Source organism: Dermochelys coriacea, chromosome 3, assembly GCF_009764565.3.
Source record: "Dermochelys coriacea isolate rDerCor1 chromosome 3, rDerCor1.pri.v4, whole genome shotgun sequence".
NCBI lineage: Eukaryota > Metazoa > Chordata > Testudines > Dermochelyidae > Dermochelys > Dermochelys coriacea.
In genome coordinates this window covers 206,296,829-206,314,489 of record NC_050070.1, presented here as the reverse complement: position 1 = coordinate 206,314,489, position 17,661 = coordinate 206,296,829, and the positions used below count along the sequence as shown (strand labels likewise).

The 17,661-nt window shown below is 40.8% G+C and overlaps 1 protein-coding gene across 5 annotated transcripts in view; it reads left to right on the top strand.

Annotated features, from left to right (window-relative positions):
* RALGAPA2 (Ral GTPase activating protein catalytic subunit alpha 2) overlaps nt 1-17,661 on the top strand; it is a 298,342-nt gene that overhangs the window by 162,036 nt on the left and 118,645 nt on the right. For all 5 annotated transcript variants that reach the window (XM_038398015.2, XM_038398014.2, XM_043512164.1 and 2 more), the window contains 4 exons: nt 176-359; nt 8,976-9,747; nt 10,231-10,302; nt 15,500-15,623. In XM_038398015.2, coding sequence (XP_038253943.1) covers nt 176-359; nt 8,976-9,747; nt 10,231-10,302; nt 15,500-15,623 — 1,152 coding nt within the window. The remainder of the gene's footprint in view (nt 1-175; nt 360-8,975; nt 9,748-10,230; nt 10,303-15,499; nt 15,624-17,661) is intronic.

Below are 17,661 nucleotides of genomic sequence, written 5' to 3'. Positions count from 1 at the left end.
GTAAGTGGTAGTGTAGACAAGGCCTAAGACACAGTCTCTATATTGTAGAATATGCTACAATGTGTCAGAATTCAATAGCATAGTACATTTATCTCATCACTGTATGTCACTTGACTTGATATTTTTTTTGTACAATTTATTGCTAGTACAATTTTCATTTCTTTTCTTCTTGCAGGTGTTGCACTGTTGTGTTTATGGCTCAAGCACATATACGCAGCAAAGCCATTACATATTGAGCCTTGCAGATCTCTCATCTAATGACTATGATCCATTTTTGCCATTGGGAAATGTCAAGAATTCTGAGCCAGCACACTCCCATTCCACTCCAGATTTGGGAAATCTACTCACTGTTGTTGAGGGTAAGTAACTCCACAGAAAATAGCTTGAAGATTGCTAGGATTTCAACATTACCAATATGAGGATTTAATAACCTGCTAAGTGGCATTTCTTTGTTGAAAAATATGCTTGCACAGGTAATGCTGAATAATTCTACAGGTATTTTACAGGGAAAGCCATGTGGTTCAATGCATTCATAGTCTGGAGTTCACTTATGTTAGTGTGTTCAGTACATTAGGAGAAGACCAGTGAGGAACCAGAAAATTTCACACACTTCTTGATGCTTACTAAAATGTGTCAAAACCAGAATTTCTTTGTAGAAAAGATAACAGATTTGCATAAGTTATGGCTGCAAATACATCAAAAGAAAACATAAAGACATCTTCAATACCACTCCAAACGTTAAATGTTTACTTCAAGAGCCCTATTCTGGAAGGGAAAACCATCAACTAGTTAACCACATAGGGAAGTTAATATACTGTTTTGAAAAGAGAGAGGGCTGGGAACTCCTAACACATCTGAGCTAGAATGGCAAGAGAATAAATTTTTGTCCCAGTTAAGAAGTCTAATTGAAATTCTCATTTGGAGTCTAGAGGGATAATAGTATTGAGGTAAAGTATATAAAAAATGTTAATTGTGCGTATCCTTTCTATGTTAATTTTAGTTGTTTAGTGATGTATGACAGAGAAGATGACCTTATCTATTGATTCAAATTTAATTTGCATAAAAATTCTGAGGTTAGATTGAGTTCAAATCCTCAGATATATGAGTTTGTAATAATAAAAGCAGGGTTCTGATGTACAACAGTTTGGGGCTAGATTCAAGACAGCTCTATTTCTGCTGCTTGTCAGAGCATCATGAAAACTTCCCAAAGTCATTAATAGACTGCAGATATGTGGTATGGAAATCTTAGGATCTTGTAACCTCACAAGATCATTGGAGGAGATGGTATGATGGGATAGTATGATTTTGATAATTAATTGATCTTTAAATATTCATGGTAAATAGGCCCAATGGCCTGTGATGGGATGTTATAGATAGATTCATAGATACTAAGGTCAGAAGGGACCATTCTGATCATCTAGTCCGACCTCCTGCACAGCGCAGGCCACAGAATCTCACCCACCCACGCCTATGAAAAACCTCACCCATGTCTGAGCTATTGAAGTCCTTAAATCATGGTTCAAAGACTTCAAGGAGTAGAGAAGCCTCCCTCCAGTCAACCATGCCCCATGCTACAGAGGAAGGCAAAAAACCTCCAGGGCCTCTCCAATCTGCCCTGGAGGAAAATTCCTTCATTTCCCTGGAGGAAAGCTACCTAATTGAGGTCAGAACATGTAAGGATAAAGTGAGACAGGCTAAAAGTCGAGTAGAGTTGGACCTTGCAAAGGGAATTAAAACCAATAGTAAAAGGTTCTATAGCCATACAAATAAGAAGAAAACTAAGAAGGAAGAAGTGGGGCCGCTTAACACTGAGGATGGAGTGGAGGTTAAAGATAATCTAGGCATGGCCCAATATCTAAACAAATCCTTTGCCTCAGTCTTTAATAAGGCTAAAGAGGATCTTAGGGATAATGGTAGCATGACAAATGGGAATGAGGATATGGAGGTAGATATTACCATATCTGAGGTAGAAGCGAAACTGAAACAGCTTAATGGGACTAAATCGGGGGGCCCAGATAATCTTCATCCAAGAAAATTAAAGGAATTGGCATCTGAAATTGCAAGCCCATTAGCAAGAATTTTTAATGAATCTGTAAACTCAGGAATAGTACCGAATGATTGGAGAATTGCTAATATAGTTCCTATTTTTAAGAAAGGAAAAAAAAGTGATCTGGGTAACTACAGGCCAGTTAGTTTGACATCTGTAGTATGCAAGGTCCTGGAAAAAATTTTGAAGGAGAAATTAGTTAAGGCCATTGAAGTCAATGGTAAATGGGACAAAATACAACATGGTTTTACAAAAGGTAGATCGTGCCAAACCAACCTAATCTCCTTTTTTGAAAAAGTAACAGATTTTTTCGATAAAGGAAATGCAGTGGATCTAATTTACCTAGATTTCAGTAAGGCATTTGATACCGTGCCACATGGGGAATTATTAGTTAAATTGGAGAAGATGGGGATCAATATGAACATCAAAAGGTGGATAAGGAATTGGTTAAAGGGGAGACTGCAACGGGTCCTACTGAAAGGCGAACTGTCAGGTTGGAGGGAGGTTACCAGTGGAGTTCCTCAGGGATCGGTTTTGGGACCATTCTTATTTAATCTTTTTATTACTGACCTTGGCACAAAAAGTGGGAGTGTGCTAATAAAGTTTGCAGATGATACAAAGCTGGGAGGTATTGCCAATTCAGAGAAGGATCGGGATATTATACAGGAGGATCTGGATGACCTTGTAAACTGGAGTAATAGTAATAGGATGAAATTTAATAGTGAGAAGTGTAAGGTTATGCATTTAGGGATTAATAACAAGAATTTTAGTTATAAGTTGGGGACGCATCAATTAGAAGTAACGGAAGAGGAGAAGGACCTTGGAGTATTGGTTGATCATAGGATGACTATGAGCTGCCAATGTGATATGGCTGTGAAAAAAGCTAATGCGGTTTTGGGATGCATCAGGAGAGGCATTTCCAGTAGGGATAAGGAGGTTTTAGTACTGTTATACAAGGCACTGGTGAGACCTCACCTAGAATACCTAGAATGTTAGATGGGGTGGGATCTGAGTTACTACAGAAAATTCTTTCCTGGGTATCTGGCTGGTGAATCTTGTCCATATGCTCAGGGTTTAGCTGATCGCCATATTTGGGGTCGGGAAGGAATTTTCCTCCACGGCAGATTGGAAGAGGCCCTGGAGGTTTTTTGCCTTCCTCTGTAGCATAGGGCAGGGGTTACTTGCTGGAGGATTCTCTGCTCCTTGAAGTCTTTGAGCCACGATTTGAGGACTTCAATAGCTCAGACATAGGTGAGAGGTTTTTTGCAGGATTGGGTGGGTGAGATTCTGTGGCCTGTGTTGTGCAGGAGGTCAGACTAGATGATCATAATGGTCCCTTCTGACCTTAGTATCTATGAACAAAGAAGAAAATGTCACTTCTCCCATGTGCCTTTTCTATAGTGAGAAAGTCATAGATATGATGGTATTGGGTAATCACTTTTGCTTGTGGTTACGTATACAGAATTAAAACTGATGAATAAAATTAACTCCAAATCAAATCCTTTTGAGAACTGTGTGGCTAGTCCATTGTGTACCATGTCTGAACACCTTTTTTGCTTTATGGGAAACTAGACAAGTACATAGTCATCAGTGATCTGATGTTGATGGAATAATATGAAAACTCTCCAAACAGCAGTGGCTCTTCACTTTTTACTAAGAATGACTTTAACTTTGTAAATATTGGTTTCACGGAGAGTCTCACTAGGAACGTTTGAGAGCAGAACTTGGACCTTATCTGATTTATTGAAAACCAAAGCATGTCATCCATAGACTCTGGCAAGCTCAATAGTATAAAATTCTAATAAAGAATTATAAACATGCAAAAACAACAAGGAGTCCTTGTGGCAACTTAGAGACTAACAAATTTATTTGGGCATAAGCTTTCATGGGCTAAAACCCACTTCAGCAGATGCATGGAGTTGAAAATACAGTAAAGAGGTATAAATACACAGCATATGAAAAGATGGGAGTTGCCTTACCAAGTGAGGGGTCAGTGCTAATGAGCCAATTCAGTTAAGGTGGAAGTGGGCTATTTTCAACAGTTGACAGGAAGGGGTGGAAATCACTTTTGTCATGCTAATGAGGCCAGTGTAATCAGGGTGGCCCATTTCAAACATGCAGCATTTCTTGGGGATTGTTGTAAGAAAAACTCCTATGATTGTAATACATAAAATGGCCAAATAACATTTTGTAGATGAGACACACACACACATCTCTCTCAATATTTTATAGTGAATTCAGTTCTATGTATGTCACATGATTTGATTCACCCATTACAAAAAAAATCAACTGCTAGAAGGATGTACTCACTAAGGGAAAACATCTATTTATGTACCTTGGTCAATATCATTAAATCAAGCATTAGATTAAGAATAACTTCCATAGTACAATATTGTTCTAAAAACTTTATGTAAATCATTTCACAGAAATATTTTTTTACACAGGATTCATAAACACAGATGCAGTATAAGGATGTGCAAAATAATGCTAGACTTTCTATGCTACTTTGAAATACAGTTCTTTCTGTGTTTCATGCTGGAACAAATTTTCATCACTACAGCATGTTTTCTTTTTACTTCCCTTATACCTGCATTTTTAGTTTAACAAAAAGGTTAGAGGCGTTAAAACCAATTGCTCTGCACACACTTCTTGCTGAGTGGGTACATTTTGTGAAGAGCAGAAAGATAAAAATAGACGTGAGAGAGATTCGTCATTTTAGGTAGAACAAAATGTTTCTCATCTTGGATATGTTTGTGCCTTGTACACTCTTCTATTTTACTGTCATGTTATTTTCAGACTAACATTAAAAACGGATTCTTCCTGCTTTTTTTATTTTTGTTATTTACATATGCCTTTTACCTATCAAATTATTCATCACTCATTATAGCTAGCTACAACAATACAATAGGTTTAATCAGGTCAGAGAAAAGAGGAAACACATTTCAGTAACAGCTGCTATAGTAGCAACAGGCACTGTAGAAGCAATACTGAGTGTGTATTTTTATTCAAAATATAATAGTGTAGGCAGAAAGCAGATTATTAATTTTGCAAGGTAACTATCCAGGATAATTAAAATAAGTTAAATACAAAAAGTTAATCATTACAAGATCAATTAAAATTAATAAAGCTTTCTGTTGTTTGCTTCTCCCACTTCTTTAGTATTCTCAGCATCCACAAGAAAATTAGACATACTCCCCAACAATTTGGAAATCTGACAGCTTGAAATCACTGTCACTATTTTTATATTAATGAAAACTTCAACATTAGGAATATTTAACATATTTATTCTAAAAAACAAAGTTTATGCAGTAAACTGGACATTTTTTTTCTCCCTTTTGATTGAATCTTCTGGGGGCTTTTTTGTGTGTGTTGTATAGCCAGCAAGCCCCGGAATAATGCCCACCTCCTTCAGCTTTCTTCTGCTTGGTCCTTCAGCTTCTAACCGTGTGTTTACCCACTGTAGCATAATGACAACACACCTCACTGGGATAGAATACCTGTGCTCATACTCCTTGCCTGAGACGGAGAGGGGAGTGTGTAGGTTCCAGAGCCTCTTTACCCTTCAGCACTTCTTCTTGGTAAGGGTTTTCTTCTCTTTGAGGGCAGACTGCATGAAACTACCCATACAACAATAATCATAACAAAAACAAGGTTTATTAAAAACAGAGAGAAATAGAATTGCAGCAAGAGGAATGCATCCGATGAAGTGAGCTGTAGCTCATGAAATCTTATGCTCAAATAAATTTGTTAGTCTCTAAGGTGCCACAAGTGCTCCTTTTCTTTTTGCGAATACAGACTAACATGGCTGTTACTCTGATATCAGCAAGAGAAATAGTTTGCTTAACATATCTAGATTTCTAATTCTCATAGACTAGGTAAGACATTTTCAGCTTAGTTACAGCTCGTGAAAGCAGTCCTCTGTATCTAACCATTTTGGTCCTTGTCTCAGCACTGCTCTGCTCACTGTCGGTACCAAGATCCTTGATCCAGGGCAGATACCTCCACTTTCCAAACCAGTTTTCTCTACCTCAGTCACACACACAGTAGGGTACCAGATTCATGGCTCATATTGCAGGAAGTAGCCCACTTAGGAGAGGATGACTATTGAACATTAAAAGCTTAATGACCTAGCTCAGATGCCAACTTTTACAGACCTGGTTGTATCTTGTTTTGGTTGGGCCCTTTGTTAAAAAGCCCTTAGACAAGTTTTTTGTTCTTTTGTCATGAACTATGAATTATGGACAGAGGCCTGGACACTATTTCACAGCCTGATTCAGATGCTTATATCCTGTTGCAGTGTTGGGATGATCTTGAAGTCTGTCAGGTGATTGATTATGCCCCAGCGAAAGAAATGCTGAATATCTGAATAAGAACTTGGAGATAGTCATCTTTCTTTGTAGAGAATGAGGGAGTTAAAAAAATACACTTAATATCTTATGCACCTCAGAATATCAGTTTGATAGTATCCTGTTTGAATGCAAGTTAAATCAAAGGATGCTGTAAGGGCGAAACCAACAAGAAACTACAAGGAATAGCAAGGGTCCTTTGGGAAACTGTAGGGAAATGGGAAATAACCCCTGGCTTAGTGCCCACTAGGTTGGCAAAGTTTACTCTTCCAAGGCCAAACTTAGGATCAAAGGGTACACTAAAACCTTAAAGATGCTGGCGTAGGCTGGAAGGGAAGTGCAGGTGTGAGCGGGGTGTCCGCAGCAGCTGGAGTTGTGTTCGTGACACACACAGAAAGAGAGAGAGAGAGAGAGAGAGAGAACATGCTTCTGCAGCAATGCAGACTATCCCTACCAGCCCAGAGATGGGTGTAACTGGGCTGAATGGAACTTATTACAATCTGCAAGAAAAGATCAGGGTTTAGATAATGGGAAATATGCATATATACCTTTATTGTTTTAAACTTTGATTCTTGTTGCTAGATACCTCTGGCTGAAAGAATAAATAATGCTTTGTTCTGAAGAAGCTATTTCTATGTCACTGCAAACTTATTTTGTCACAGTTTTCCAGAGGAAATGGGCTTGCAGGTGCCAAACCCGCATGCCAAGTTGGGCCTGTCAGGTTAACACGTTGGAAAGGGAGCTGTAACCCAGAATCTAGTCCAGGAATGGTAGGATGATGTGGTTCCACCCAAAGTGACGTGCAGGAATCCAGGCTGGTCACCTGGGGGATGCACTGAAGAGGGACTGAAAGGGGTCTAAATCACAGCTTACCCTGTAACTGTAAAGATGATGATCTAGATTATGAACTTGTTTGGACCATAAATTCATTCTAAAGAGTTTGTAACACAGCTAAGAAGTCATGCGCTAATGTCAAATAAGATGAAAGAAAGCTGTTGCTAGTACGCTATGGCTGGGTTCATTGCTCCATGACTCCCTTCTGACAACAAAAATCACAACACAACCCCAGGAGTGGGGACTGAAGCCAGAGCCCTGCCCGAACCACACCAAAGCCTGAGCCCCACCACCTCAGGCGGGGGGGAATCAAAGCCCAGTGGCTTCAGCCCCAGGCTGGGAGCCCCTTGGGCTTCGGCCCTGGGCGGTGGGGCTCAGGCTTCAGCTTTTACCCCAGCAAGTCTAGTGCCACCCCTGGCAACCCCATTAAAACAGGGTTGTGACCCACTTTGGGGTTCCAACCCACAGTTTGAGAACTGCTGCATTATGGTATTCAAGATTTAACGAGACTTTAGACTGGAATAGCAGCAAAGAACATTTGAAAACAATCATCTGTGTGTTGTGTGTCTGTCTTTGCAGATGTAAAGCACGGTATACATGATAAGTATTGTTTGTTAAGAGGCTTGTCAGTGCTCAGCCCGTAGGAAGGAGGAAACACCTGACAACACTTGTGTAACCTCTTTTTGCAGATGAATGGAATATCATTGATTAGGTCCAGAAAGAGCTGTTTCCAGCCCATTGTGACAGAATGCAGGCAGCTGTTTTCTGTCTTTGATGGTAGACGGGACAGTAAAATTAAGTGTTCTTGAAGATTCCACTCTTTCAAAAAAAAAAAAAAAAAGGGGGGGGGGGAATCGGGGTTTGTGAAATACAGCATACACAGACATGAAGAAAAGCTGTGTGTAAGCTGAAAAGCTTGTCTCTCACCAAAAGAAGTTGGTCTAATAAAAGATATTGCCTCACCCACCTTGTCTCTCTCTAGTATCCTGGGACCAGCATGACTGCAATACTTCATCAGTATTGTTTTACATCAAGTTTGGCAGTATACAGAGAGAATTCATGATTGCAACTCACCTTGCAAGGAAAACTAGTGCTGTCATGGCAAATGGACAAATGCTTTATGATTGATCAGGAAGTGATAGATCAGCTCTGCCTCATTAGATTACAACAATTATTATGTTATAACTATCCATATCCCACTAACCCCTCTTTTTGTCCAATGATTGCGGTGGTTATTAAAAGCCACTTCACCTTGAATGGGCCCTTAGAATATGTGTTAACTGCTTATGTTAAGCAATCTGTTTCACCTTCTATTCAGCTGTGACACTGAGTAACTTTCCAAGACGTGAAGAAGCGCTCTTTGTAGCTCGAAAGCTTCTCTCTCTCTCTCTCTCTCTCTCTCCATCAGAAGATGGTCCAATAATAAATGTTACCACTTTCACAGGATGTCATTGTAGTCTTATACCCAGATAATTACATTTTGAGGGAGCTGTGAATTAGAATAACTGTAAAATACCCAAAAGAGAATTTTGAAATCTAAAGATTATTTGAAAAGGAATGTGAAGTGGGTTTTTTTATTATTATTTTAAAAATGTTTCTTTAATGGAAAAATGGATGGCTTAAAAGGAAAAATAAGCAGCCTTATAACCTCCAATGGACTACATATTGATTGAAATGTGTGGGTGCTCATTTTAATTACGCTTTGCTGCTGTGGTTGATTATTATCTTTGTATTGATTGATTTTTTAGAAAAAAAAAGAAGAAGCTTGGAATTAATACCTCTAACTGCACGGATGGTTATGACACATCTAGTAAACCACTTAAGTCACTATCCCCTCAGTGGAGGACCTGCCGTTCTTCACAGCCTTATTAGTGAGAATCATGACAATTTTTATGTGGAATCTTCTGAGCTGTCTTCAGAAGTCTTCAGAAGTCCAAACTTGCAATTATTTGTATTTAATGACAGTACTCTTATATCTTACCTTCAAATTCCTGCAGAAACGACTGTGGATACTGAGGCAGCAGGAGTCCTCTCAGATGTAAGAGTAATTGTCAGAGATATCTCAGGGAAATATTCTTGGGATGGCACGATATTATACGGACCTTTGGAAGGCTGTCTAGCACGTCAGACTGGAAATAATTCATTTGTGGTTTCGGGCAGTCATGAAGGGCAATTTGAGGCCCAGACAGACTTTTCTCAAACAGAAGAAGGAGAGGATGCTCTTAACGAATTGCTAGAAAAGATTGGTAACACTAGTCCTGAATGCCTTTTACATCCTCAGCTAAAATTAAATGAGCCATCACCACCACCATTTGGTATGAACCATGATCAAGAGAATGAGATCATAGAATCCATAATAAGGCAGAGTGCCCAAGAAAAAGAGCATGTACGTAAATGCAGTTCTGATCTTGCTATGAAAGTAGAGAGTGAAGAAGAACCAAGTTCTGCTGAACCACAAGCACCATTTTATTTCTGTAGGCTGTTGCTAAATGACTTAGGAATGAATTCTTGGGATAGAAGGTAAGCATGTATCTATGAATATATGTTTGTAATGCTGCTGCTATCTCACAAACCTGAAGAATTCTTCAGTTTCCCTGTGCTATATTGCCACAATTGTGATTTACAAAGATGCTCATGCTGGAGTCCGCTTGGTACTAATCAGATGGAGCCAGTGGCATAGCATTCTCGAAGAGAAGGGTCCCTGGGTCTGAAATGGCCCACTTTGATTAGCTTCAGGGTAGGCTGAAAAATACCTTTGTTTCCCCAAATATTGAAAAAAAGAGAGAGAACTGTGAGGTTGGTTAGTAGTTGGGGAAAGAGCATTTTTCAGTGTTTGCTGGTTGGGGGTCTATGAGACAGAACTGATGCAGTTTAGTCATAATGCGTGTAATTTTTATATGTATATTTTAAGTCATCCTTTTATTTAGCTGTGTGAATTATGAAATTCACGACATATATTCTGTGATGCATTTTCCCTTAAATCTTTGTTTTATGTATCTATAGAAAAAGCTTTCATCTACTTAAGAAAAATTCTAAATTATTGAGAGAGTTGAAAAATCTGGACTCCCGTCAATGGTAAGTGAAACTTACTCAACAGTTCTAATGTTAAAGGCCACATTTTCAAGGGAGGGCACCACAACAGCATTCCCAAAACTAATCATTCCCAGAAGAAGTTGCCTGTGTTAGCAATGTAAATACTTATTGTTGTATATTCAATTCAATATATTGAGTTTTTGATGAGAGAACCAGTAAATCATCCTATTACTGTTTTCCTCATGCTTTCAGTCCATTTGGGTGGCACCCTCTTCACAAGTTTGAAATGAAAAGGTTTCTTGGTTGTTGTTGTTTTTTAGCTGGAGTGAGCAAATTACTTTTGGTGTCACTATGTATGAGAGGTTTCAGAGTAGCAGCCGTGTTAGTCTGTATTCGCAAAAAGAAAAGGAGTACTTGTGGCACCTTAGAGACTAACAAATTTATTTGAGCATAAGCTTTCGTGAGCTACAGCTCACTTCATTGGATGCATCCGATGAAGTGAGCTGTATCTCACGAAAGCTTATGCTCAAATAAATTTGTTAGTCTCTAAGGTGCCACAAGTACTCCTTTTCTTTTTACTATGTATGAGACTGAATATAAGTAGCAGGATTTTTGTTTAAGGAGTCATATATTTCTATTTTTCATGTCAGTGACCATAATGACATAGTTGAAAGGAGCTACTCTGAATGTATATTAGCCAATATTTTCCCAAAGTAGAATTTTCTTCAAAATGATTCATATGACAATAGCAGTCCTCTAAAGAGCAAGCTCAAACCCATCTCTTTAGAACTAGGCAATGGCAGAATAGAGTTCTGAATGTTGTGTACTATTTGCCATTCCTTAAAGTGTGATTTTTTTTTTTTTGAAAAATGACTGTAAAGATAGCATTGTGGGGCATTGTGTCCCAATAATTTTCATAACAAATATGCTCAGTTTACCCTCCAAAAAACCATTTTTTACACACCTGGGTTCGTCAAACTCAACTTGGGTTCTGAAAGTCCATAAATGTTTTTTCCTTCTTCTACATCAGTAATTAAGATTCTACAGGCCAAATTATGCCCTCATTAATACCTGGGCAACTCCATTGTCTTCAGTGAGGTTGCACAGATGTAAGTGATTAATCCTGTAATTGTAATTAGGTAATCAATTTTTTGCCGATGCACAAAAAGAATAGAATCCAGTTCACTCTCCCCTAATGGTGTTGACTCTTCAGTGTAATCAGAAGTAAAACATGATAAAAATTAGATTTTGCCACTTAAGTAGGATAACATGACTGTATTCCTACAAGGATCAGATCTATTGAATAAAATGGTATGATTTTTATATAGTCACATTTCAGAGTACACTGCTCTTAATTTGAAGAAAAAGTTATTGAACTAACAAGTTGTTCTTCAAGTGATGGTCCCTATGTATATTCCACATGTGGGGCACACATGCATGCCATGCGCCCAAGTCTGGAAATTCTTCAAAGCAGTGTCCATTGGTCCATACATGTGCAGGAGCTCTCCTTGTACTCTTGACCAGTGTTATAAAAGACAGTGAGGGTTGACTTATCTCCAGTTCCTTCTTACCACCGCATTGCCTGAGTCGGATTCATGTCCCCCTTCACTTCATTGTATAATCTATTTGTATATAGTTATATTCTTAGGTTAGTAGTTAAAAAGTTATAATATAGTATCGAGTATTTCTTTTTCTCCAATTGGGGATCCCCTCCGCCAGCTCTGGGACTATGCCCCAAAGTCCTGCGATTCCAAAATCGTATCTCTTGCCCTTGATCCTTCTTCATCTGTCATGAACATCAACAATGCTTGTGCTGTTTGGGTGAGGTGTATATCTCTGCAAAGTACAATATTTGCTGCTTCTTCCCAAGAACTCAAGAAGCCTGGGAGCTTCTCCTACAGAAGTACCTGATGGAGAAGGCTATGGGCCCCGTCTCCGATCCAGACCAGGGAGACCAGCCTCACCTACCTAGCATGTGCCTTGGAGTGGTGCCGTCAACATCTAAACCCAAGAATTCTTCTTCTCGGGCTCCTCATGAGCATAGAGGGCACTCTCATGAGTGCAAGGACAGATCACTGTTGAGGACTGTGTGTAAGAAACACATTTCCTCACCAAGCCAGTTTGGATTGTGTGAAATGTCGCAAGCGGAACCTAAGGAGCCGGCTCCAATGAAGACCCCCAGATCTGAGGGCAAGAAACATAAAAAGAAAGGTCCACCAATTCTTTCGGTCACCCTGGTACTGAAGCATAAGAATGGACACTTGCCAGTTCTGAGTGCTGCTCCAAATCCATCGTCTGTACCACCTCGTCCATCTAAAGACTATCCAGTTGTTGTTGATTAGACATCAGACTTGTATAATATGGGGGTATATATTCCTCCTTATCCTCAGTCTCCACTTCTTTCTGGCCCAGTCCTCCTGAAGCAGGGGTTTTCAACCTTTTTCTTTCTGAGCGCCCCCCGCCACCAACATGCAATAAAAACTCCACGACCTACCAGTGCCACAACTGCTTTTCTGCATACAAAAGCCAGGGCCGGCCCGGCATTAGGGGACAGCAAGCAAGGCAGTTGCCTGGGGCCCCATGCCACAGGGGCCCCAACAAAGCTACATTGCTCAGGCTTCAGCTTCAGCCCTGGATGGCAGGGTTCAGGCGCTGGGGCTTTGGCCTTCTGCCCCGGGCTCCAGCGAGTCTAATTCTGGCCCTGCTTCACGGACCCCCCTGAAATTTGCTCACGGCCCCCTAGTTGAGAACCACTGTCCTAAAGGATATCCTTACTCGGGAGGAGGATCTTACATTGCTGTCCCAGGAGCTGTCTCACCTCCAACCATCAGGAATGCCCTGGTACTGATGGCACTACCACTACCAATGCAGCCATTCTTGAACTTGGATGAATCAGAGGAGATGGCCACACCATTATCTCCATAGAGGCACCCAAGCCCTGATAGACAGTCAAGAGGTTACGCTCACCATTCTCCCTCGTACAGTTTCCCCAGGGACTGCTGATACTGATTTCCTTGGGGTCCCCTGCAACCAATTGATCCCTCTTTCTAGCCTTATTGGGGTCCATTGAATCTTTATGGAAGGTGTCTTAGCCCCTCTCAGGAGTTGTACTGCTTCTCTCCCTCTCGCCAGCCAGTTCTGTCAGTGTAAGAGGAGGAAGAGGTGGAACCAAATCAGCAGGTACCAGCAGTTCCAAAGGGTGCATCTTCGTCATCCCCATATGAAGCAGTCACTCCTTCTCTGCCAAATGACAATTGCCATTACCAGGAGCTGTTACAAAGAGTGGCCAGTTATCTACAAATCCCTTTAGAGGAGGTCCAGGACCCTCAACACCAGCTCTTCGACAGTGTCAAGGGCCAAGTAAGATGACTTTACCCATCAATGAGGCCATATTAGAGCCAGGTAGTGCAGTATGTGCCCCAACACCAAAAAGGGCTGAGAGAAGGTATTTTATTCCTGCGAAAGGGGCTGAATTCTTATTCCCCCATCCTGCCCACAACTTGCTGCTGGTATAGGCAGCTGCTGTAAGGGCTAGGTCATGCTATCAAAGGAGCCACCCCAGCAAATAAAGGCTCTAAGAGATGGGACCTCTTGGGGAGAAAGGTCTTCTGCTTGTCAGGCCTGCAATTTCCTTAGCTAACTCCTAGACTCATAGACATTAAGGTCAGAAAGGACCATTATGATCATCTAGTCTGACCTCCTGCACAATGCAGGCCACAGAATCTCACCCACCCACTTCTGCAATAAACCTCTCACCTATGTCTGAGCTATTGAAGTCCTCAAATCATGGTTTAATTAACTATCTAGCTTTGTTAGCAAAATACTATTTAATACCTGATCCAGGTTTGTGGACTTCACAGACAAGCTTTCCACAGAGGTCAGGGCCCAGTTTCAGTCTCTTGTAACTGAGGGGAAGCTAGTGGCATAGATAGCCTTGCAGGCTGCAGTGGATGCAGCAGACATGGCTTCCAGAAGTTTGGTCACTGGCCTAGTCATGAGGAGAGACTCCTAGCTGCAATTGTTAGGGTTTTCTAGGGAGGTCCAAAGCACCATCCAGGACCTCCCATTTTGATGAGTCGAATATCTTTAATGAGAAAATGGACAAGTCCCTGCACTCATTAAAAGTCTTGAAATTGACTCTGTGTTCCCGGCGGATTTATACTTGACCCTCAAGAGGAAACACCAGAGGCTACTCTATAGACCGAGGCCACCTCTCCTCATGCACCTTATTATCAAAGCAGAACTGAATCTCCACACATATGTCAGAAGATTCACAGACCTTGCTTCTCAGCCCCTACTACTGCCATAACTTCTACTCATTCTCAACCACGAGCCAAAAATGTCTTTTCACATACTGGTCAAGACATGCGTATACTATCAGTATGTGGAGGCCAACCACCTCATCCTCTGTTACTGTTGGGGGCCATCTTGCATTCTTTGCCAACAAATGGAATAAGATCACTACAAACAATTGGATTCTGGAGAGTATCCACAAAGGGTACTCCATAGAGTTTCTCTTTCCCATCTCACAAACCCCTTCGGGGACCTCTCTCATGAGGTAATTCTTCAACAGGAAGCTGAATCCGTCTTACACTGAGAGGCAATAGCGCACATCCTGCCTCATTACTATGGGTGAGGATTTTACTCCTTGTATTTCCTACTTCCCAAAAAAGACAGGTTGGAGACCCATCGTGGAGCTTCAAAACTCAACGTCTTTATTTGAAAACTGAAGTACTCGATGATTACAGTGGCAGGGAAGGAGAAGCAGCAGGCTGCAGCTGTAGGGGTGAGGGGAAGAGGAGTTCAGCCGCTGCTTCCTCCCACCCCCAGGGCTACCATTGTGACAGATGCCTTTCTTCTGGGGTGGGGTGCTCACCAGGAGAACAAACTGCTCAGGCTACCTAGACCACACAAGAGGCCAGACTACATATAAACTTACTGGAACTGAGAGCAAGGCCTTTCTTGCTTTGAATCCTGCTGGATTGAAGTAAGAGGAGGAACTGGAGAAGCGTCAACATTCACTGCCTCATACCTTCTTTTGGGAGTATGAGAGCTACTGTGCATGTGCGGGCCAACAGGCATTGCTCTGAGGAACTTCTAGACTTGGGCATTTGGCGCGCATGTGTGCTCCATGCGTGGTTTATGGTTAGGGACCACACATCTCAAAGAACCTCCAGTTACAGTAAGTAAGCTCCACATTTTAAAATGAACTTCGATTTCTTGTTACCTCTAATTACAGCCGTGAAACTCACAAGATTGCAGTGTTTTACATTGCAGAAGGACAAGAGGACAAATGCTCAATATTGTCCAATGCAAGAGGAAGTCAACCATATGAAGATTTTGTTGCTGGATTGGGCTGGGAGGTAATAGTAACAAATTTAGGCAAACTTCAAATGTTTTTGTAGGGTTGTTGAAATCAACATTTTTTTAAAATGGGTAAATTGTACATTAGCTACACATATTTAAATTTTCAAAACCAGAGAAATAATTAAACTTACTTACTGCATGATGTGTGGCAAAAGTTCATTTAAAAAAATGCTGACCGATATACAAAGTGGAATCCTGACAGTCCATATGTTAAGCACTCCCTGCCACATATAAACTGTGAAATATTTTAGAAAATAGTTTCTAAAAAAAGGAGGCTAAAAGTACTAATTTAAATTGTTTATTTTTATATATATGTATATTCATAGTTTATTCAATTGTGAAATATTTCTTACCATCAGGTGTTTCGGGGGCTGCGCTCAGGGGAGCAACCTAAATGCAACTTTCCATTAACTTTTCAAAAAAAAAGAGAGAGAGAAATTTGCTTTAAATTATTAGAGGAATTACTGTAGGAGCAGCTTGTGTTACATTTGACATGTTTCAGAACAAAACAAGTTTTCTCCTGTTTCCTGTAGGTCAGGCCAGACAGTGGTTTGTTGTTACAAAGCCCTAGAGTTTGGTCTTGCCATTGACCCCCAGATTTCCATCAAAGTGATGGTTATGTTAACTGTTTCTCATTAGTGAGAGAACCTCTTTACACATCTTTCTGTGGAAGATCTACTCATCTACCAAATTCTGAGACAAGATATTCCAAGAGGTATTGTCTGATCCTTACTATAATCCCAGAGCGAAGTTATAGTCCAAGAAATCCTTTACCCCTTCCCTGACTCAGTATTTACTGAGGCAAGCTGTTCTTCCTAGAGCCTTAAGCCACTAGGCTTTCAGGGATCAGATCTCTGCTCTTGCAGAGGCCTACCTCAAAGTTCATGTTGCTCTGCCTAGAAAGCTTGCATACTACAAAGACTAGTACTCAATAAACAACTTCAGTAAATCGATCCATCCATCTATTTATGGGCTCACTTCCACAAGTACTCTCTTCAGCTCTGACTCGTGAGATTTCTGTACCCATTAGAGCTACTGTCTCTTTCACTAGACCTGAACTTATCCCTGGGCTGTTGATTGTGAAAGGATATTATCTATTATGGGTCATCTGTAGCTTCTTGACCTGTACTGCTCACTTTTGTCACAAAGTAGCATAAGGCTGCTAGATTAAATCAGAGACCTCCAAACTGTCTGGGAACTGAGGACCTGATTTTCAGAGGTGTTGAGAACCCACTGTTCCAGTGGAATTGAATGAGAGCTGTAGATGCTTAGCACCTCTGAAGCTAAGGCCACTGGCCAGTGTAGTTTGTCCTTCTTCATTTCAGCTGTGATCTAAAGGGCAAAGTGGTGAAGATGTACATGACCATGGTCACCTGCATAGTCAGCCTTTGTGGCATTAAAAAAACCTGGAAAATAATGAAAAGCATGTCATGTCTTTCTGTGGGTAGAGAGAAATCTAATTGCCCTCTTTGCCATTCACATAGTCTCAAAAAAGGAATTGCAGAGCAGACTGGCTATGCCTCCGTCAGATCCATTAAGGGGAACCACAGCTCTAGGTATTCTCCTTATATGACAGCTATGGGCATTTGCCCCACAGGGACCTCAGCATTATACCAGGAAATGAGAAGGTACAGAAGCTCCTCTTCTGCTGTCCACCTTTTGAATGAGGATGATGCTCTTGAGGTTAATGCCTTGTACCACCTACACGCTAGAGGTAGTACATCTTTTCTCTTTCCCTGCTAATGGAAAAGTTACATTTGAAGGTATTGAGATCTTAGGCTAGTGGCATCCCAGTATTCTTCATTTGATCCAGGCCACCTTGGTGCAGTATATCACCTCATCCTTTCAGGGTATGTCTCTGCTGCAGCTGGAAGTGTGTCTTCCAGCTCAAATAGACTGACGTGTTAGCACAGCTGAGCTAGAGTGCTAAAACTAGCAACAAAAAAGGCCAGTGGAGTTTCAACCCAGAAGTGGTCCTATTCCATAAAGAAAATTATGGTCAGAAAATGACTCTCCAAAAATGGAATAGTCTTC